This window comes from Haliotis asinina, chromosome 11, assembly GCF_037392515.1.
Source record: "Haliotis asinina isolate JCU_RB_2024 chromosome 11, JCU_Hal_asi_v2, whole genome shotgun sequence".
Lineage (NCBI taxonomy): Eukaryota > Metazoa > Mollusca > Gastropoda > Lepetellida > Haliotidae > Haliotis > Haliotis asinina.
This window is the reverse complement of record NC_090290.1, coordinates 37259606-37283049: the sequence shown is the minus strand read 5'-3', so window position 1 is coordinate 37283049 and position 23444 is coordinate 37259606. Positions and strand designations below refer to the sequence as shown.

The following is a 23444-nucleotide window of genomic DNA, read 5'->3' as shown; positions in this document are numbered from 1 at the left end:
TAAACTTGTGTGCATCCTCTGAAACGGGCACATGAGGGCATACCGTGGTACGAGCATGCGATTTGATCTTATGGCATCATATTTCTAATATCTGACATAAAAACGACTGTTTATACATATTCACTGAAATATGTCCTTCACGGATTGATTAAAAGATAGATCAAAGAAACATTTTGCAATAAATCCTGAATTTTATTCGCTCAGTAGCTGACAACTTTGTATGATAACATTTACCTCGGAGCCATGCACTCTTAGTAATATCACGTTGGGAGACAACAGAAATGAACACCATGAGGTCACATCACAGCAGATATAGAACCGATTATATGACAAGGTATAGCTCCGGCGTTGAGCATATAGAAATGAGACGAGAAAATATAGACGAGACACGGAAAGAGTGAGTGAGTGGGTGGGTGAGTGGGTGAGTGAGTGAGTGAGTGGGTGAGTGAGTGGGTGAGTGAGTGAGTGAGTTTGGTTTACGCCGCTTTTAACAATATTCCTGCAATATCACGGTGGGGGACGCCAGAAACGGACTTCACACATTGTACCTATGTGGGGAATCGAACCCGGGTCTTTGGCATGACGAGCTAATGCAGTAACCACTGGGCTACCCCACCTCCTCGTCAAGGGAAAATAAAAGCAAGACTTAACTATAGGCACATGGAGGAATGTCATAGCAGAATGAAGCCATGACAAGGGAACATGCTGTCATGACATAGCAGAATGAAGCCATGACAAGGGAACATGCTGTCATGACATAGCAGAATGAAGCCATGACAAGGGAACATGCTGTCATGACATAGCAGAATGAAGCCATGACAAGGGAGCATGCTGCCATGACATAGCAGAATGAAGCCATGACAAGGGAACATGCTGTCATGACATAGCAGAATGAAGCCATGACAAGGGAACATGCTGCCATGACATAGCAGAATGAAGCCATGACAAGGGAACATGCTGTCATGACATAGCAGAATGAAGCCATGACAAGGGAGCATGCTGCCATGACATAGCAGAATGAAGCCATGACAAGGGAGCATGCTGTCATGACATAGCAGAATGAAGCCATGACAAAGGAACATGCTGCCATGACATTGGAACGAAATGACAAATGAAACATTGTTTAGGACAATCGTTTAGGAACACAGTATAGGACGTCATCATCACGTTTGAACTCGAGAGATGAGTTCTGATTCAAGAGTCAACTATAGCTGGTTGGATCAGGATATGTGCAGATTCGGTTCGTAGGGACATTGTCCGCAATTCGCTGCTGACCGTCATCATTTTGGGTGACATCAGCTGCCGCATCGACATCAGATTGGAGTGCAGCGTCATTAGATCGGGGCACGTCGTCACTGGTTCGGGACACGTCTTCATCAGTTTGGTGGACATCGTCATCAGTTTGGTGTACATCGTCATAAGTTTTGTGCACATCGTCATCGGTTTGCAGTATATCGTAATCAGTCTGGGGTGGATCGCTATCAGTTTTGCGTTCACCGTAATTAGTTTCGAGAGCATCTCTAGTTTGGACCCCTTTCTCACCAGTTTGAAGTATATCGTTAATGGTTTCGTGCACCACGTCACTAGTTCTGGGCACAGTATCATCGGAAAATGTGGCCCTGTGATCATTCCTCGTCTCATCTGGATTATTTGCAGGAATATCGCCCCCGTCTTCCTTTGCCCAATCAAGTTCAGTTCCTTTTCCAAACACCACAAATACGCATGCGCCGACAATGTTCAAACCACCAACGATCCAGAAAACTATTTGCCATTCGTCTCTAGTTCCCTGAAGAATAAACCAAGACGTATATTGATCTGAAATAACCACAAGCACTGTCACCATAAACTCGCTCTTCCAAGCACAGTGTAACATTAAAAATGAACGTTGTCAAACTTACGTAAGGAACATTCTCGTCAATTTTTGCATTATTCCTTTATTTTCGTGCCAAGGTTTCGTCACAAGATTTGTATAACATAGCTTGTGAAGAAACCTGAGAAAATTAAACTCTTTTATGTGGTCCCTTATTTCTTCAACTCAGAAACTTCGACATTTATCTCCTTAGTGAGTTGTTTTGTTGTTGTTGTTGTTGCTTGTTCGTTTGTTTGGGATTTTTTGTTAGTGGTATCTCTATATATCTTTCACTTGACGTCGACGCACTGCCTGTCGATGGGTAATCAAGAGTCATTTCCTGTCGTACACACCGCCATTCAGCAACGCGCATAATGATTACTCCCATTTTCCACACTGACCTAGAAAGTCACTGTGACCTGTAAAGTGAGTGAGTGAGTTTATTTTTACACAGCATTCATCAATCTTCCAGCTATATGGCGGAGGTCTGTAAACAATCCAGCCTGGACCAGACAATCCTGTGATCAACAGCTGGATACGATGACATTTATCAACCCAGTCAACGAGCCTGACCACCCGATCCCATTAGTCGCCTCTTACGACAAGCATGGGCTACTGAGTATCAGTTCTAACCTGGATCTTCACGGGCGTGACTGTTAAAATGACGCTGGAAAGGATGACTCTTGTACCCGATGGATGAAGCCCTCCCGCATTTGGACATGGAAACAGCGTCTTAATGCATGCTGTTTGACATTTAATTGGACTCATGTACAGTCTCACCTTACATATGATCACACAACTCTCCAAGTGCATCAGGTGACGAATGAAACAGTTGGGTTAATACGTGTCGTGGTGATGGCGGCATATAATATTTTGTTATGTTTTGCAAAGCCTGCAAGTGACGGAAATTTGTACAACAGTTGCCATGTTGTTTACGAACCGGATCACTCGATCGCTTTTTTGACTGTATAAAATCTCGTTAGTCCAATCAACATCTACCTTAAACGTTGCGTCATTATTTGATAAGCCAGGAAACTAGACTTTTATCACCAGTTATCTCCCTTGCTTTGGCATGGAAACTAAGCATGAATGTAAGTTAACCCCTTGGTCTTTGTGTGGAAAATAGCTTTGTTTTTGACAGTTGTCTCTACATAGAAACTGGATCTGTATAGTCAGGTGTCAGCGTCCACGTAAGAAACTGGATCTACAAAGTCAGGTGTCAGCGTCCACGTAAGAAACTGGATCTGTATAGTCAGGTGTCAGCTTCCACGTAAGAAACTGGATCTGTATAGTCAGGTGCCAGCGTCCACGTAAGAAACTGGATCTGTATAGTCAGGTGCCAGCGTCCACGAAAGAAACAGGATCTGTATAGTCAGGTGTCAGCGTCCACGTAAGAAGACAAATTGAGGTCATAATTCTGCCCAGTGACTTCACAGAAGGAGAGATTGCGCAGCTAATACGGATTCAAATTCAGTTGCCAAGCTAGTTTTATTAAATGAGTGATAACAGACCGGCGAATACAGGCCCCCCTAAGTAATAGAAGGAATTACAGCAAATTTGAAGGAATTGCATCTCAAATGTAAACAAACGCAGCCCACTCGCGAAACAATTGCAGCGATATCGGTAGTTTAGCGGTAATAACAGAAACACATCGGCCCTATCGGAAGCAATGTCGGTAATACTGGAAACACGATCGGCCATCTTCGGAGATTTTTCAGTCGCGAGCGGAAACTCACGCAGCAAAACATGGCGTCGTTGGAAGAAGCACCCGTCTCGGTGAAATTTGTTTTTAGTTCCTACTATTACATTTTCATACTTATCCATCTTTGACCACCCGTGTTGAATGCGTTTAGGTATGAGGTGTTGTCGGGACAATAGCTTATGTTTTTAGGAAAAGATTGTCACTGCAGAAGAGTGTCACAAGTCATGCCCCTGGAGATTGTTTACATCTGAACATCGAAGTCGTGCCGATGATTACGAACATCATGAACGTGCGCCATGAAGAAGTTTATGAGCCATAATCTTTCTTGCTACGAAGTGCAATTGACAAATTTAAAAACATTTTACAAAAAAAATGATGTTATATCTGGCGCACGTTCGTAATCATCGGCACGACTTCGATGTTCAGATGTAAACAAACTACAGGGGCATGACTTGTGACGCTCTCCTAGAGTGACTATCTTTTCCTAAAAACATAAGCTATTGCCCCGACAACACCTCATACCTAAACGCATTCAACACGGGTGGTCAAAGATGGATAAGTATAAAAATGTAATAGTAGAAACTAAAAACAAATCTCACCGAGACGGGTGCTTCTTCCAACGACGCCATGTTTTGCTGCGTGAGTTTCCGCTCGCGACTGAAAAATCTCCGAAGATGGCCGATCATGTTTCCAGTATTACCGACATTGCTTCCGATAGGGCCGATGTATTTCTGTTATTACCGCTAAATTACCGATATCGCTGCAATTGTTTCGCGAGTGGGCTGCGTTTGTTTACATTTGAGATGCAATTCCTTCAAATTTGCTGTAATTCCTTCAATTACTTAGGGGGGCCTGGAATAGCTATAATACCGGTGGAACTTCGAAACGGAATGTCTATCAGGGACATGAATGGCGAGTGCTCGCTGACCATACGGCATAGATTTGATTTATAAACTAGACTGGTGCTAAACAAATCCATAGTTTTCAACGAACGAAGTGATGGATTTTAAAGTTACCTGTCTTTCTTAAAGGCCCCATGCCACGATTTTTCGCCAATTGTCTCCAATGTATTTATTGGGGCATATGCATTCACTTTAGCTCCCTGTTGATATAATAAAGGCCTTATCTCCTACAAAACGTGCCTGAAATCGATAATTGAAACTTCGTGGCAAACGGCTTCCAAACAGATAACACTTGCCGTATGTGGAAAGTAACCAAAACTGCACACACAAACTTGCCTAACTGGTCTCAATCACATGTTGCGTTGTAGGATATTGGTGCTCTGAGGGGTTCGCTTGAGATATCTTTCGGTCGGTAGAGGGCGCAAGAGTCGATTAAATGCATCGTTGTATTAATTCATTCTGTTTAAATTCCATATAGTTTTCTTGATATCTACTTTTATCGGAAAAACATATATGGTAGCTTTGCTTGGAGCTGATAGTTGGTATTAATGAGAGAATAGTGAAATGTGCCTTTAAAATAACTATAAACAGGAAATAGTATGTCGCATCGCTCTCTCGAGAGCATCATGGTTCTGACAGGGACATGAATTAACACGACACTCAGTGATTGATCACAAATGATCATGCCCCGTCAGAGGAACACTTTTATCCGACACCAAGGGCTGTACAAACCTGTTTTATCACGTACGAGGAGATGAGCGGTGCAGAAAGAGATGCAGCCATTGCGCATGTCACTGTTATGCCCATCATCACACCAGCAAACCTGGAATAGAAGAGAGGAAAGAATTAATTTAAAAATGTTTACTAATTCATCGGGCAACCTTATCGAGAACAAACTTCTAACAGACACCACATATTGGAAGTGACCAGCTGAGAGATTGATGTCTTAATTGCAGGCATTAAGAATGAACGTGCTAAATCGATTCCGTCGGAAGTACTCGTAACCTCAACTTACACCTTCACATAGACATGTATCCGAACCAGGCTAGCTTTTCCCGAAACGTTCGTAGCCCTACGAACTTCTTAAGCCCATTCTTAACACATTGGCTACGATCAAAACTAAGAATTTTTAGGGCTACGAACGTTTTGAGAATAAGGGCCAAGATCATTTTGCCTTAAGCTCACACCACTCATCGGACTTTTGCACAGTTTTGGTAAGACGCACCAAAGTATCGGCTCAAACACGCTTTTCTTCCTCCTCCTGCTTTTACCCCAATGTTTAGTGGAAATGTTGTAGCAGCGGTGTAGAAGTGTTGAGAATGTTGATGTAAAAGAGGCCAGCACGCCTCTTCAACGCGCTTTTTCAACTATATACGTCAACACGTCTGTCTGTCTTCGATATCTGCTTCTGCTATCACTGTCAACATGTCTTTCTGATGTCAACTGTGTCAGCACTTCTACCTGTCAACATTACATAGTCTGTTCCCCTGGCGATGGCGTGGCCTACTGGTTACTGCTCAATGTGTTCGCTGCATGAGCACAATGTGTGAAGTCAGTTTACATATCTTGGTTTGAGAAAGGGGCGGTTGGGTAACCCAGTGATTAAGGCGTTCACTAGCCACGTGGTTACAATGTGTGAAAGCCGTTTCTGGTGTTCCCCGCCGTGACATTGCTGGAATATTGTTAACAGCGGTGTAAAACTAAACTCACTCATTCATCCCATCAATCAGCATTTGCTCCAATTGACAGCTCCTAACAAAGCAGCCAAACCACTGCGACTAGGAACCGTCTGTCTCTCCAAGACTAAATACTTCCGGTAGTTTTAGAAAATCGCTGTGCGCTCCGCGAGAACAACCTAGACTCAACCACACATCTAGTCATCCTCACTATACGAACTACAAACCTTGGCGCTATATCGAGGTGATTGATCCTGAAGGCTACAGACGTACAGTTCTGTAGGGATAAGCCTAGTATTAACAGAATCACAGCCAGGGTTCGTTTCTCGTGGTCCAGAAACCCAATGGGAATGGTACAGGCTGCACATCCAATACATCCTGAAAGTCATGTACAATCTTATCAACAAGAAACGTCCATATCTACTTCATGCTGATGAATGATAAATAAAATCCATATCGCTTTCACAAAAACGCCCACCCGATCTGGAGTGAGTGAGTTTAGTTTTACGCCGCACTCAGCAATACCTCAGCTACATGGCGGCGATCTGTAAATAATTGAGTCTGGACCAGACAATCCAGTGATCAGCTGCATGAACATCGATCTACGTAACTGGCAACTACGTATACGATGACATGTGTCAACCAAGTCAGCGAGCCTGATCACCAGATCCCGTTAGTCACGTCTCAAGACAAGTAGATGGTTACTGAAGATCAATTCTAACGCGGACCTTCACGGGTCCATCTGATCTTTACTGACAACATCTTGGCACTGACGTCAGTCAGCAAGTACATTCGTTATAACAGCTACGTGATAATAAACTATGTAAACTCAGGTTAACCATATTGCATATGAAATACTCCAAGACGAGATAACAAACGACATCTTGCCACTGACGTGACGTACCCACGAGCTGAAATGTCTTCCTTGTATTGGCTGTAGACAGAAGTCCCATGGCGAGCACCCAGTCAGATATGTAGCCGGAAGCAATGCCGACCAGTAGCCTCCCAGCAAACGGTACAGAAGACAGTATACCATCCTGCAATACCGTGTTATAACACATTTTTCCATTGCACAGACGACCCAGCATCAGTGATTACATTTCTCTGTTTAAAATAAGGGCGGTGGAGGTAGCCTAGTGGTTAACGCATTCGCTAGTCACACCGAAGACCTGGGTTTGATTCCCCACATGGATACAGTGTGTAAAGCCCATTATGGTGGTCCGTTGTGATATTGCTGGAATATTGCTAAACAGCGGCGTAAGTGCGAACTCACTCACCCACTGACTAAAATGCAACATACAATCACAGGTATGGTGCTGTAATTAATAAATCAGTAAAACATGACCAGAAACAACATTCATAGAAACAACACCCGAACCTCTTTGATGATTGTAGCAAGTTTACCCATATATGACGGAAACTTCGAGACTGGCTAAATGATAAACTGGATTTGAATTTAAATATCAAATTCATCTTCGATTCCGCAGTAAACAGTAATGTGATCCTCATCCTTTTTAAAACTGTTCTTTTTAATCGTAAAACACCCTTTCCATTCACCTAACAAAAGTTTACTCAGTATAGCAATTTAACTAAAATTTAATATGCAGCAATATTAAGCTCCAGAATCGACGCATTTCACGTTCTGGACTTTGACAACCTGTACACTGACTGAAAATAATTTGAATTGCAATTGGGACATGTTCTGTATAACCAAACTTGACTTGATCTCTACCCAGCAAGTTGGTGCCAGTGTCAACTGTAAATATGGTTCATATATATTAATATATGTAATTATTTTTAAAAATATAATGCCCAATCTGAGACTCTAAGCAAAGATAATAGTGTATGACTGCACAGTGTCATTACGAAAGTGGTCAAATGTACCGCATGTTATGTTTGGGATAACACTTTCTCAGTAAAGTACAGATTTTATTCGATGAGCGGGTTAGGCGACTGACTTTGTGTGCTGACTATGAGGGTGTGGGTTCGAATCTCAAGCAATGCCTAATATACCATATTTTACGATCATCGTACAGTGCAGGTCAAAGCTTTCTGACGAAATTTTGATGGTACTTATGTTTATCAAGACGACTTGGCAGTTCGACACTTGGTTCTGATTCAACCCGTATCATCACCTCTTCAATATCATACTTGAGTATCTGTTTCATGTATTTAGGCAGGTACGCCATGACCCAGGACGTCACCCAGGAGTAGCAAATGTGGGCGACCAGGATCGCCCAAAATGCCCGCGACGTCCATATTTTTCTCCACGGCGGCCGTGACATCTGCAAGGTTATTTAATACGTTTAATATACGATGAGATAAACGTCTTTGGACGTTACATTGGATACTCTGGGATGGTGATATATAAAAGATGAAAAATCAAATGCTTTGATAATACATAATATACCAATATATACTTAACAGCAAAAGAAACGCAAGTTTCGACAAAATGAAATCTCATAAAACTAAGCGTTCATGTTTATGTCTTCTATTTGAAAGTTGTGTTTCTTTTGCTGTCAGTATACACAGAACATTTAAATATTGGTCGCAAAGAAGTCGTTTTCAATCGCGATCGGTAGCAGAAAAATGCTCTCGGGATCAATTGAGCTCTCAGTGGTGAATATGTAGACAAATAAGGGGAGGGGGTGAATGCTCTTTTGTTGCTGGTTTGTTTGTTGTTTTAATTCCGCACTCAATACCATTATGCTTTATGACGCTTTCTATAGATAACGGTTTTCTAGTGAGTAACATCAAAATTAATTGATGCAACACTGGTAAGACATGCACAAAGAAAGTCAATATTTCCAGGTAACGAAAGTATTTGTGGTTCCTCACTAAGTACACAAAACAAAATTACATGCTTCGGACATGTCACGTACCTTTCTGTCTAGCTTCCCAGCAGTCCTGTCCCTGGTGAACAGTTTCAGCTCTGCCTCCGAGATCCGGGGGTGGTTCCGTGGGGAGTCGGACACAAACCCCACCCAGGGGAACACACACAGGAGCGTGAAACCACCTACAGTTGAAACACTTAGTCCATGTAATTGTAGATTATAGAAGGTACAGTCTGACTGAAGTATATGAGACTATTCACATGAAGTACCAGAGTTTGTCTCACAGTCCCTGAACCACATATCTTTTCTAAACTGTCAAGCCTTCTTTGCAAGGCTAAAGACCTAAATGAACCCTGACTGAGGTATATGAGACTATTCACAAGAAGTACCAGAGTCTGTCTCACAGTCCCTGAACCACATTATTTTCTAAACTGCCAAGCCTTCTTTGCAAGGCTAAAGACCTAAATGAAGCAAGTCTAGATTTCCTCAGGTTCTGAATCTCTGGTATGCCTAGGGCTCCTGTTCAGTTCATATGGGTTTGTTTGCTACTATCAAAATTATACATATTCATAGACTAGGCGTTAGAAGTATCATAGAAATATCTGGTATACAAATCGGGTGTTACTTCACCGTGCACTGAATCTGTTCATCAGCAAAGTTCAAATCATGGGTCTGTGGATTTTTCAACCCACTGGCATCACAGTTAAGAGAGGTTAGTGTAGACTAACAACTAGTCTTTAAAAATGAACATATTTAGCAGAAATAAGTTGATAGTAAAACAATAAAGAAAAGGAGCCGTGAGACTTTCTTCATTTTCAGAACCTAAAGCTGTGGAAATCTGCCACATGCTCCACACTTGCATGGCTTTTCTTAGATACATTTGTCTCAGTTATGTATGACAGACTAAGGTAAATGCTGGGGGGAAATTCGATATTTATATGCCCTGAACCTTTACCTATTTGCTTCTATTATAGGACATGGTACATGGATAGGTTTGTGTTCAGGGTCTAAGCACAGTTTTAAGACCTAAGCATTTAACCCTGAGGGAGTCAGTGACAGTAATGATATCACTCCAAGCTCTCAAAACGAGAAAAATCAAATGCCAAAAATGTATCTGTGTTTTTTTAGCATGTAGTTGATACCTTAACCCTTATACATACTTCCACGTGTGTCCTTTATTGCTGGTTTATTTACACAAAAGTAAATGCACAGCTACAAGTTATTTGCCCAGAAGGAATTTTTTTATTACATCAAAGAGGACGTATCTTCACCAGAAAATCAGAATGTTCTACATCCACTTCTGGTGATATGAAGCGTTGTTTAATCTTTTAGTTCCAGTTTAGTTCTAAGCAGTTAATGGACCAATCAGCAAATCCAGTTTGATCACGTGATATGGAGATGGAGCAGTCTGGAAGATACTGATTATCATTATAGATATGCAAGAACATTGCCCCTATTTATGATATATTTAATGTAATTCGTAGGCTATGAAACCGAAACATGTTACAACGACTAAGATACAATCTGGTACGGGAAATAACCATACAACAATAGTTAAATAACGATTCCGATGCATTTCTGATACATAGAACACTCTGGGTCTGAACCAAATTACAAATATATTGTTATCCGGAAATTTCTCATTTATTTCAGGAACTTTAGCATACTTTTCCAAGTCTTTGCGATATAGCACATGTATGTGCACAATTCCAAAGAATTTTGATCGAATAGATTTGAAAATATTGTTGTTCTAACCTTCAAGATTGAGTTTCTCGAAAAAATATTTTTAGGAACTAAAACACTTTGGTTTTCAGATCAGCAGAGCGATTATACTTAGTCTAGAATACATACAAGTGATGAATTCTGAAAGATTCTTGATTATATTGTATGGCTTCGAAAAACATGTATAGATTACAGTATTGTTGAAATCTGAAACTGATTAGATGATGGGGAGTTTTTGTGAAGTCGAATAAATGAGTCCTCAATATTTTTAATTCTAAATGTCGTCTTACCAAACACGTAGAAGATGAGAGGCCATCCGTTGTCTAGGGAGACGCCACCAAGATATCCCGAGATGAAAAATGTCAGAATACCAGCAATACTAACACCTGTTGGGATATACAGTCTAATTTTAACACATTTTAGACTCAAACTAAAAATAATTAAATTCTCCGAATCACTCATTCGTGGGGCGGTGGGAAAGCCTTGTAGTTGAAGAGATCGTTAGCCATGTTGTGCTATTACTAGAATATTACAAAAAGCGGTGTAAAACTAAACTCACTCACTCATTCATGTTATGTGTTATGTCAAGTGATAGAGTATGCATGTACTAATATCGGCGTAACCAACAGTACGGCAATACCTGTCTGCATTAAGTATGCAATGAATCACATTCGGGTTTCATAGTAAACAAAGAAGCAGAGTAAGAACATTGTGAACGCGCAGATGATGCACAGAGAGCAGCTCATGACAAAACCGTTATTAACTGCATATCCCGAAAAGTCACTTCTAACCAAACACAAAAAATCAACAATCTAAAGTTGTGAAACAGCAATGCCGTTAGTAGTATTGTATACACTGATCATTCATGAGATACCTGTGATAGTTTCAACACCTCGTAACAAACAGTATGAATACTGCCATAACTAGAAGAGAGATATCCGACTGATATCATGGAGGATTCAAGAACTGAGTACAGAGCTGTCGTTCATATTCTCACACTGGAGGACACAACTCACGCGGAATCCAAGAGTACACTCTGGCGCCCAGTAATTAATAACCTGTTTCGAAAAGTGAAGTCTCACTTGCGGGGAAGCGAATTGCAAATGAACTCAAAGCTACAAGGCCAAAAGGTTTTAAGAACTTCTCGTATCAGTTATACGAGTTATCAGGTGCAAAAGTAATATAGGACAAATCTTAAGGATGACAACTTCTAATTTATTTCCCACTACGTTTCAGGGCTGGTCCTTCCCCTGGTGGATAATGATATAGTAGACGGTACAGTGTATTTATATTGATGCACATGAGACAGATATGTGAGTGAGTGAGTTTAGTTTTACGCCACACTCAGCAGTGTTCCACCTATATGGCGGTGGTCTGTAATTAACTGAGTCTGGACCAGACAATCCAGTGATCAACAGTATAAGCATCGATCTGTGCAATTGGGAACCGATGACTTGTGACGAACACGTCAGCGAGCCTGACCACTCGATCCCGTTAGTCGCCTCTTACCACAAGCACAGTCGCCTTTTATGGCAAGCATGGGTTCCTGAAGGCCTATTCTATCCCGGACCTTCACGGGTCCCAGATATGTAAATGAGTATGTTCAAGCACAAGGGAAAAGGCGATATAACTAAGTATGCCCAATGAGGTGAGAGGAAACAGAGGAATATACAATAATGGTATGTTTTTTTACGATTCGGACAAGGGTATGTTTACACAGCAGGGTAGTACAGCTTGTTCAGCTTGACCTTATCAAGTGAGTACTAATGAATCGCGTGACCGTGTCACAACTAGTTGGATTTATTACTGTGGAGGGGTGCACCTTTCTCAGTTGATTGTCAACATGTCCGAGCAGCCGAGACAATGTTGACGTTTGGCATCTCAGTGTCGAGAAACCGTCAGAGCAAGTTCTGAAACTAATCTACGCATGCATGTTTCGCACGGACGCAACCTTAGTTAACTCGACCTGCAGTTTGTACCATTTGACCTCCCGGGTTATGCATGGGTAGTGTAGCGCAAGTCAAGCCTAACAAGCTGTAGGCACATGCTCGTGTCATCACATACCGGAGTAGGCACAGGACGTGAGGGACGCCTTTTCGTGTTTCGGAGCCCACTTTGACCACAGTGACTGGATGGCCGGATCTACAGAACCCTAGGGCAAACACAGGAGATGCAAGACTGGCTGATGACAAAATGTGTTTGTATGTGAATGAGTGCGATTAGTTTTACGCCGCACTCAACAATATTCCAGCTATATGGTGGCGGTCTATAAATAATCGACAATTCAGCGATTAACTGCACGAGCGTCGTTCTAACGACTGGGATACTATGACATGTGTCAACCAAGTCAGCGAGCCCGACCACCCGATCCCGTCAATCGCCTCTTACGACAAGCATACGTTAGAGAAGATCAATACTAACCGAAATCTTCCCGAGTCGCATTGGAAAGTAATGAACTGAGTTGCATGCACACGTTCACACCGACATGGCGACCTTATTCTCGTGTATCTATTTGCTATAATGATTCGCCTCAAGATTCATCTGGCATCATTAATGGGGTATTATCATACGTAAAGAAATAACATAATTTACATATGATAATTTCTTTGGAATGTCATCATGAAAGACAATGATTAAGTGAACAGTACTTAGACCAGGACTGCAACGGCTCGGTTCGATTGATCGAAAATCGAATTTTCTGTAACTGATGTCATCACAATTTCGATTTCATATTTAAATATCTATTTAAATGACCTTATCTATTTAAATTATCTTTATTTCCACATACTTGACTTTTGAAATATTTACTTTAATAACGTTGATGGCTCTTGACATGGGGTCAAGAAAGTGAAAAGTGCCGTTCTGAGTTTAAATACCATATTCTGTTTATTTGGAAAATGTTGAATCATTATCATTCCTGATTTCCTAGTCAAATCTTGGAATAATTTTTCAGTGTGATATGCCATGAGTAATAAGCTATGAGACTGAAATGAAACATTCTGATTTTACTTAAATGAAAAATAAAACCCAAACTGATCGAATCGAGGGTCCAATATCGAAAATCGAATAGAGGTCTGTGTGAATCGTTGCAGCCCTAGTTCTATTATATACAACATTTACCATAAACAGCCCCACGACAGCCCTAAGAACCACCAAAGACGTGGGGTATGCTCGTGCTGCCACCGGAGTTGCCATTGTCAGAATAGAACCAGCAACGAGGGAAACCGTGATGACAATCTTCCCGCCATATTTCCCAGCAACATAGCCACCGAGTATCGGAGTTGCTAGGAAACCAAATGTGTAGGACGACAGAATCAATCCCTCGAATTCTGAGGTCCACGTGAATTCTGAGGTCTGGAAAATAATCAACCCTGGATTGATATTACAAGAATGATTGGCGGTGACATTCCGGTGCGTGCGTACGTTCATGCATGCGTATGTATGTATGTATGTATGTATGTATGTATGTATGTATGTATGTATGTATGTATGTATGTATGTATGTATGTATGTATGTATGTATGTATGTATGTATGTATGTATGTATGTATGTATGTATGTATGTATGTATGTATGTATGTATGTATGTATGTATGTATCATGCACGCATGCATGCATGTGGGTGTGGGTGGTAGGTGGGTAGGTTTTTGTGTGCGTGGGTGCGTGTATGTGTGAATGTATGTATGCGTGGGATTTATTATGTGTGTGTGAGTGTGTATGTGCATGCGTGCGTGTGCGTGTGCGTGTGCGTGTGCGTGTGTGTGTGCGCGCCTATCCTTTAACTCTGTTAACACTTTTAAGACTAACGATAAAGGTACAATCTGTAGATGTCGATGCGCAATCTATAAATAACACAATGCTTCTCACACTCAAAACATGGTTAGACAACGTATTGTTTTCCACAACAGGTGAACGTGACGTAACATCCGGTCCGGTCACTGGCATCGTCATGACAACAACCGCCATGCCCATGCACTGTCGTAGCGTAGTTTGGGCGAGCCGGACAGAACAGCACAGGTAACCAATGATCCACCGACAGGATGTGTACTTCTCACAGAAAGATTCCTGGTTGGTGCTGTGAACAACTCCATGTTCCGCGTCACCTGAAAAAGTGTTAATTATCATTTCAGTGTTTTCACCAGGACACGTGAAGATCCGGGTCTTTAGTAACCCATATTTGCCGTAAGTGACGTCTGATGGGATCGGGTGGTCAGGCTACCTGACTTGCTTGACACAAGTCATCGTATCAACTGCGTAGAACAATGCTTATGCTGTTGATCACTGGATTGTCTGGTCCAGAATGTATTTTTTACAGACCGCCGCCACATAGCTGGATTGCTCGGTGCGGCGTAAAACCAAACTCACTCAATCATTATCGCACGGCGAACGACCATGCAAATTATAATTAAAGTGCTTGATCAAAGTCCATGTCATTGTAAAGTCTACATAATTTCATATGTTGGACGTGGAGGTTTTCAAATCTCATGCATCTGTGACCAAAATCAAATTTGAGTACATTTTACTTGCTTGTGCGTGAGTTTGTGAGGGTGCTACAGAGAGGGCTATTTAGCTGATATAAACACAGATTTTGCTGCAAATAATTGCTGCCTGTGCTGGTTTGAATCACTGTGAAAACAGGTTTGTTTCTCAACAGCAATGAATGCTTCCCTAGGGGTCAATGACCGTTGCGGTTCTTCGAGATTTCAACACGTCTGAGTTGAGGCTGGAAATCCCAGTATGACCTAAATGAACAGGCCTGTCTTTGATGAAACCTAGCAGGTGCTCAAGATACAACAAATTACAGGTTCCAAACCTGTACAGACTTCATATGAACGGAGACACGGTAATGCAACATGTATTCGACTTACCATTTCGCTAAGACGTTTGACAAACGCTTGTAAATGTTTGATTGCCCAGGGGTGCAATTAACCGGATTACTGGATTTTCAGCATTACTGCAATGACACCACGAGATAAAAATATACGGAACTTCGGTGTACTTTAACGGCACTATATCACACTTCTCTAAAAGATACCATAATGCTTTCTCCCAGTAATACTCGGCCCCTGGGAAGCTACCATAAATTTATTTAAAAAATAAATGACATATTTAGATTACATTATTGATTTAAAAAGTCTGAATGAATTAATGCAGCGTTGTATTAAATGGACTCCCGCGCTCTCAAGGGCCCAAACATTACATCAAGCGCAGAGTTGTGTCCTTTGGAGCGATCTTGATGTGACTAAAATCAGTTCGGGAAACACCGGCAACACAACGTGGGACCGTTCGTGTGAGTGCAGATGTCCCAATATACATATGCCAAAACTTTGTCGAAAATATGTGACATTGTGCCTTTATCAAAGATTTAAAAACATATGAAAGGCCATGGAGCTTGTGACCATGTTTCATTTTAATAAAATTCAACGAATATTGAATCTGGTGCTTAACTGCATGTTCCAGCATGTGGTACTATTCCGTTAAGCACACAAAATAATGCATTTACTTCAGTGTATAAAGGACCTCACCACATTTGGAGGTTGTATTGAATTTTAGGATGTTCCAATACTTTTTGTTTGTAAACTACCTGGCAAAAGAAACTTATCATCTGATGTTGTGGTTCATAAAGAAGAAACTAAGACATATATGAAATATACATATAGAAATACTGTGTGTTATACAAACTTTAACCATTTACCAAGCTTGAAACAGGATCACCAATGTTGATCGAATTTAGATGAGAATGTCTATGGCTAAATTATGGTCGTAATGGTTGAGTGAGCTTAGTTCAGCGCCACTTTTATCAATATTTCTTCAGCATCACGGCGGGGGACGCCAGAAGTGGGCTTCACACATTGTGCCCATGTGGGGAATCGAACCTGGGACTTCGGCGAGACAAGCGAACGTTTTATGCCCTAGGCTCAGAGGAAACATGGCAATCCGCCATAATGGAGTCTTGAACAACCCCGAGGTTAATAGCAATAGTTAAATGGGGATGGCTAGTCACACATGGTGAGGATCAGAATGATCAACATACTACAAGTTACATGCTCAGATATATACGTCGACATTTACTCACCGTGACCACAAAATCACCATATGTACCGAGTCTGTATTATCCATGAGGGTAGAATGACATCCTTGATATCTCCAGGGAATACGTTCCGATAAATCTACACTATACCCTGACTGCATCTACCGCTCGGCCCACTGATTTATTACCTCCCTTGGATGGCTTTCCATCCAATCAGCTGTCTACGATGAGAAGTTGAGCGTACCAATCGCAACTCACTTTCGCTTTTTGAATTATCTAACTGATCAAACTTGGTAACAAAAAGCATGCAGAAGAACTCTTAAAGAGATAGAAGGAGTTCTTGCATGTATGTTTTTTTTTAAAGTTTCGGACCTGATACTTTGTATGACTTCCCCAAAATCTGAATTGCACTGCGAACAAACCTTCGCAGCTGCGACCACTATCTTTGGTGACACACAAGCTCGTGTGTAACGGCGGCTTAGTTGGCTGGCCACTGTGAGAATGCTGAGCTATCAAAGAGAGATAATAATATTATTTGACCGAGCTATAGATGCATCCAGGATATAGTGTAGATTTATCGGAAAATATACCCTGGAGATATCGAGGAATGGTCGATTGGGTTTTTTAGGGGCGGAGGGATAGCCTAGTGGTTAAATCGTTCGCTCGTCTCACTAAAGATCATTGTTCGATTCCCAACATGGGCGCAGTATGTGAAGCCCAATTCCTGTGTCCCAGTTGATAATGCTGGAATATTGTTAAAAGGCAATATAACACCATAATCACTCATCTACTCCGTGTGTTGTGGAGACAGTTCGGTCCAACGTCATCGATTGTTCATGATGTCACAATTTGATGACGTTATGTCACCTGGACCCGCTTGTCCTGAACAACCTAGTCGTTTGCAGCCAAAACCTAAAATCGCTATTTGAAGGATTTACAATAATTCTGGCGCTGAGATTGAGTTTTGCAAATGAACTCTGCATTTTGGTTTTTCTTGTTTATTTGCTCGCTTCAAAGGTCAATGAATAGTAGAGAACAACCTGCTCGAAACTAGAAATTACCAGAAAACCTGTCCGTCGCTAATGAATGTTTAAGTCCGTCTCCAAAGGCACTGGATTAAAACCATATATTCATTTGAAAACAAAAATGCAACTTATCTTTGTTGGTTATTCTCTAAATTGTATCTGAGGCCAGGAATCGTGGTTCCATTGAATAAGAAATATTGCTATAATGGTTAAATCTTTGAACGGTTTTTAGAAGTGGAATACATAAGAAAAGCAAGATTTATGGATGGCGGGTGAAGAGCAAGCATATACCCTGAAACGTCGTGTTATTCAGAATAAAGAAGTTGACATCCATAAATCTTGCTCTTCTCAGGCAAGTGTAGGTTCAGTCCACTTTCCGAATTAATGCTAAACTACCAACAAAGGAACTTTTTTTGGTTACAACATGGAAAAAAACATAACCTAATTCCATCCGATTTTACGTTGCCTACCTTTGAGCCCCATGTTGGACATTCACATCCAGCTTTACCGCCAACAGTTTTACGAAGGGAATGCTTATAAAGTGAGATTTTGCGCTATATACAAAAAACATGGGAGGGCGTCTGAATCTTTGAACAGCCAATTTACATATGGCCCCTGCATAAACAGGACATCCCGGTTCTCTCCTCTTCATCAACCTTGACCTTGAAAGCCTGGCTTGACTTGTAGATCCTGGCTGAGTAATAGATAACGCAGGTTCCTGCCTTGGCTGTTCTTTACATGTGTAAATATATGCATCACTTTGGCAGTCGTAATTTCAGATCAATTTACCGTTTAGGACACGGTGAGGTGCTACGAATACCAGCATGGATTCCTTTTCACCACATAAAGGTCCCTTTACTTTTTTATAAACATTTAATAAAAGAGGAGAGCAGAGTGCTAATTAGCCACTGTCCCGCAAGCCCGTGGCTAGTAAAAATCCAGACGGGCCAGTGAATCGCAACAGTCACAGGTCCGACTGACTAGTGAATTTTCATGGGATTATTTTGTAAATATATCAATTTGAAAACTATTTGCACACTGATGGTCAGGGCCTAGATTTTCGAAGCTCTCTTAGCTCTAAGATACTCGTAAGTTAATGTTAATGTATGGCACTTACGACTATCTTAGCACTAAGAGATCTTCGAAAATCTAGGCCCTGTATTATAACATGTCCTGTATGTATAGATCTAACGGGAACTGAAGACGTTAAAGTTAGAAACATCAAAAGTAATATATGGAAAGAAAACGAAAATGTGATCAATAATATATACGTAGATTGTGCTTGTGTTGGGCGGCGTCACACTTTTAGATCTTCTCTTCATTCAGTAAAATCATAGCTATAACTTGTAGTACGTCGAAAATATATGGTAAATGCTCGAAGCTCTGGCGGATCTGGTTCAGTAAAATTATGCTGACTGGAAACAAACTGCAAAGAGTGTAAGTTTCTGTGGTTCCAGAGACAAGTGGATGGGGATTGACTGGAGTTTGTTAGAGACTGTAGTCCATCCCCAACCTTGTGAGATCAAATCCAAACCTATCCACGACTGACCTGCTGTTTGGATGATGATAGTGATGATGATTATGATGATGATGATGATGTCATAGTTACAATCAATCTTATGCCCCTACAATCAGCTTTACAATCAGCATATAATTGCCCTAATCCACTAGCACAAAGCCGATCGTAGCGCGATTGCAAGACGCGATGAATTGAAGATCGCGATCTTAACTGAGATCGAACTCTTCAATGTTAGAGGTAGGAAAGTCATAACCTCGACTGTCTGCAAGTGCGCATAGAAGATCCCGGGGTAGAATAGGCCTTCAGCAACCCATGCTTGCCATAAAAGGCGACTATGCTTGGCGTAAGAGGCGACTAACGGGATCGGGTGGGCAGGCTCGCTGACTTGGTTGACACGTCATCGGTTCCCATTTGCGCAGATTGATGCCCATGCTGTTGATCACTGGATTGTCTGGTCCAGACTCGACTATTACAGATCGCCGCCATATAGGTGGAATATTGCTGAGTGCGGCGTAAAACTAAACTGACTCACTGCATGATTAGTGGTGAGGTGATGTATTTGCCAGTAGAGAGAACGTTGTAAACTTCCAGATAGGCCATAAAGCTGTGTTAAGGTGCCTGAAGCTTGGTAGACAACACAGACTTGCAGATTGTTAGACCGTTTAGATTGTTAGACCATAAAGATACAATGCACATTGTTACTAGACTGTGTAGTTTATGAAACACTAACTCACTCCTGAATCCAAAGGCAATTACAGAACGCTTATTCAAAAGAGGTGATCACACCCTACCATGATGGAATAAGTGAGTATAGTTTACGCTGCACTAAGCAATATTCCAGGTGTGTCGCTTGTAAATGTTATCCAAACCAGGGCTGGATGCATCAGATACTGGTGCGTTTGCCAGTGGTGATTAACATCATCATAACAAATATCCCGTGACAATCGGATTGGTGACATAATCATTGCCCGGCATTGTTGTTCAAGTTTTTTCCTGTGTATTCTCAGATTGCAAATAAAATGTTACCAAAGTTTCAGAGTGTTAATTAGCGTCCCCGTAAGGGCCTCGGTAGATCTTGCATCAGAAAAGTACCATTAAAACCACGATGCAGATCTTGCACCTATGGTGCTTTCACCGCTTGCATTTCGGTACTAAATCCTGTTTGAACCCACACTGCATCTGCGGGTATCGGCTTGTACCCCTCTTATTAAACTGATCTGTGAACAATGCCGCGGGAACTGTCACCATAAAGAGAGTTATTTCCATATGATGACGCTCAGTGGGCGTAAGTTTCAAATGGTCGCACACAGTCAATTCTATTTTTTAAAGAATAGACTGGACTGACAGGTGCGCGATGGTGACATGACATTATTCACCTGAAATTACTTGTCTAAACGCTCCTGATGCCAAAATGATATTGTTTGCGATATTACTGTAAATTCCTGTACACCACTGTGAGCAAAAAGCAGATAAACGCACTGCCGATGCACATCGATGAGTACTTCTTCTGTACTTCAAAATAGGCAAATGAGGAAACGATTATGGAAGGAAGGGAATTAATCAATCACGAATGCCTATTTCACCCTTGAACCACCGAAATCGAGATAGCATTCAGTAAACATCCTGTAGTAACAGGACATCCGTTTGGTTACTTGTAGGCTGCCTCCAGTCTCTTCGTTGGATGTGACATCTAGGAAAACGTAACATAGCTGAGAAGACAAGAAGAACTTATAATGTATAGGCGTTGCCATGTCATAAAATAGAAGACTACATCACTTGCATGAGTAAACATCTTTGTAAACGATGCCACAAGACAAAACAGGTAGGGGCCAAGAAGGATGGAAGAGGTTGACTTACTTGTGGCTGAGTTGTTCATCAGATTCATCAGCCAGTATGTATCACATCTGGAGTTTATTTCTTTCATTCCCACCATTTTCAGACACAGAGAAGAATACTGAACTCGATAATGTTCCAGTCATCGGTGTTCCAGCTAATTCTGGGTGTCGTGGTTTGGTTTGTCATGCTGCATTGTATTGAACTGCAAACGTTTACAGCAACGTGATGTTTCACAGCTGCAGTCTGTACCGAAAAAGAAACTTTTCGTTTTGGATTAAGACATCCATATCGCGGAAAGTGCGCATCCGTTGCGTTTTAACAGGTTGGACGTTGTCGTTTTTCATCTTGCTGACTTTGCCATACCTCGTCTGGGACCATCACCACCATGTATAAGATGGGTAAGTGCACGATGTTCTTTGGACATGGTACGTTACAAAGCCCCAAAAAGAAACTAATAAAGAGCCAAGGTAGAAAACCCCAAAAGTAGCTTCCAAAAACGATAGTCGTCTGCCCGGGAAAGACTTGTCCGGGCGAAGAGATCGATTAGAGACGCTACCCTTGTGTTTATGAACAGGACCATGTCATGCGAATTTAAACTAACAGTCTGTTGAGGCGAAGAGACCAGGCCAGCAATTTTCGAAACGTTCGTAACCCTACGAACGCCTTAAGCCCATTCTTAACACATTGGCTAAGATCAAAGTTTAAACATTCTCAGAGCTACGAACGTTTCGAGAATAAGGGCCCAAGTGGTTTGAAGTCAATTAAACTATAGTTTGCCGCTGTTACAGGCCACTGGATCCCTCCGTCTGCAAGTTGTCAGAGTTCTGCTGTTTATTTTGATGACAGTTACATAGACAGATTCTTTCACACAAATGCATAAAATCTGTGATTTACAGTGTGATTAGGTTGTCTGACAAAATTCCACATGCAAAGTTTGAGATCGTTTGGATCATTGGATGAAAAGTTATTTACAAAAAAGACGCGTGATGATTGCCTATTTTCGAAATCACTGCAACACGTTAGCCACTAATTTTTGGTATTGTTGGCCAACAAATCATCTCTCATCGACCAATGGAGCCCGGGCAAACCATTAGCGAAACCACCCTCTCGGGCAGCAAAGGTAACTGAATGCTGGCTTCACCCATAGTTTGCACAAACATGACCTGGATGTCTGAACTGCTAAGTCCTCAAGCTGGATTCAGTCTACGCACAAACGATCCCCTGATGATGTCATGGGTCCCTTTTTGAAACACAAAAAGGCTTTAATAAAAATGTTTAACCGACCTTGTAGGTCCTCCAGTTTACACAGAAAAGAGGTGGTGTAAAGGTCAGCGTCCCTGACAGACAGAAACGTCTGACCAACATGCAGGATGCACCTCCAGGATAGAGATCCATGAAAACTTGACACCTGACAAAACACCGAGTCTGGTTTTACGCCATTTTTCACAATAATTCAGCAATATCACTTGTGTGGACACCAGAAATGGGTTTCAAAGATAACACCTATATGAGGAACTCGAACCCGGGCCTTCGGCGTGATGAGCAGACGCCTTAACCACTAGGCTACCCAACTGCTCAGACTGCAAGAGATACTACCTCCATCTCCCATCCTGACAAAACAGAAAACACCCGAAAACTTTTTGCAAGCTGCACAACGTAGAAAGTCCACTTGTCCCTGATGGAAATGAGTTTTGTCATAAAACATGGGAATGGCGTTTATGGGCATTAGAAGCCTTCCGTGGACCTTATGCTCTAGTGCTTCTCTAAAGATGAGAAGCTCTGCTGTGAGAATATATACACAGACGCCACATCTCTTCGTGGGAGTCTCATGCTGCTTTTTGTCCGTTGTTTTCATGTGTGGGAAGGGAGAAGGAAATGCGATTCACATATTGTACCCCTGTGAGTAATCTATCCGGGTCTTCAGCGCGACGAACTGAAGCGTTAACCATTAAGCGGTCGCATCATCCCTAAACTAAGGTTACAAGGATCACTAATTGTATTTGCTGATAAACGTAATTGCCTCTACGGCTGGTCACTGAACTATGCAACTAGAGGTTTGCACTTAGCTGGTTGTATCCGGCATCTGAGTTGGTCATAAATATAGTTTTCTGTATTTAAAGGACAATACATATTTCTTGGAAGCTAAAGAAGGAACGACTCAAGGGCTTATGGTGACCTTAGCTCTGCATTAACAGACTGTTGTTTTTGCGCACAGGTTGTTCACAATGAACAACCATTTCACCCAAGGGAGGCAACTCTCCAAGCATGCCATACATTTTGCCTTGTCATACTGGGAGCATGTCTTTTTTTCTTCTGGTAAACTGTGAGCAAAAACAGAAACAAATAAA

The 23444-nt window shown here is 41.6% G+C and overlaps 1 protein-coding gene across 1 annotated transcript; it reads right to left on the bottom strand.

The window, feature by feature from the left end:
• Positions 1-1201: 1201 nt before the first annotated feature.
• On the bottom strand, positions 1202-18224 carry LOC137255401 (uncharacterized transporter slc-17.2-like). The gene is made up of 12 exons (XM_067792843.1): positions 18212-18224; positions 14553-14788; positions 13813-14039; positions 13050-13066; positions 12750-12827; positions 10976-11071; positions 9012-9145; positions 8265-8414; positions 7034-7166; positions 6357-6507; positions 5186-5276; positions 1202-1786 (listed from the first exon to the last, which is right to left on the bottom strand). The coding sequence occupies exons 1-12, from the start codon at positions 18222-18224 to the stop codon at positions 1202-1204; spliced, it is 1911 nt and encodes a 636-aa protein (XP_067648944.1).
• Positions 18225-23444: the final 5220 nt, after the last annotated feature.

Coding starts and splice junctions, on each gene's coding strand:
- LOC137255401 (XM_067792843.1), bottom strand. Junction 11,072..12,749: donor CACGTCCTGTGCCTACTCCG/GTATGTGATGAC, acceptor ATATCCCAACAG/GTGTTAGTATTGCTGGTATT. Junction 9,146..10,975: donor TCTCATCTTCTACGTGTTTG/GTAAGACGACAT, acceptor TTTCAACTGTAG/GTGGTTTCACGCTCCTGTGT.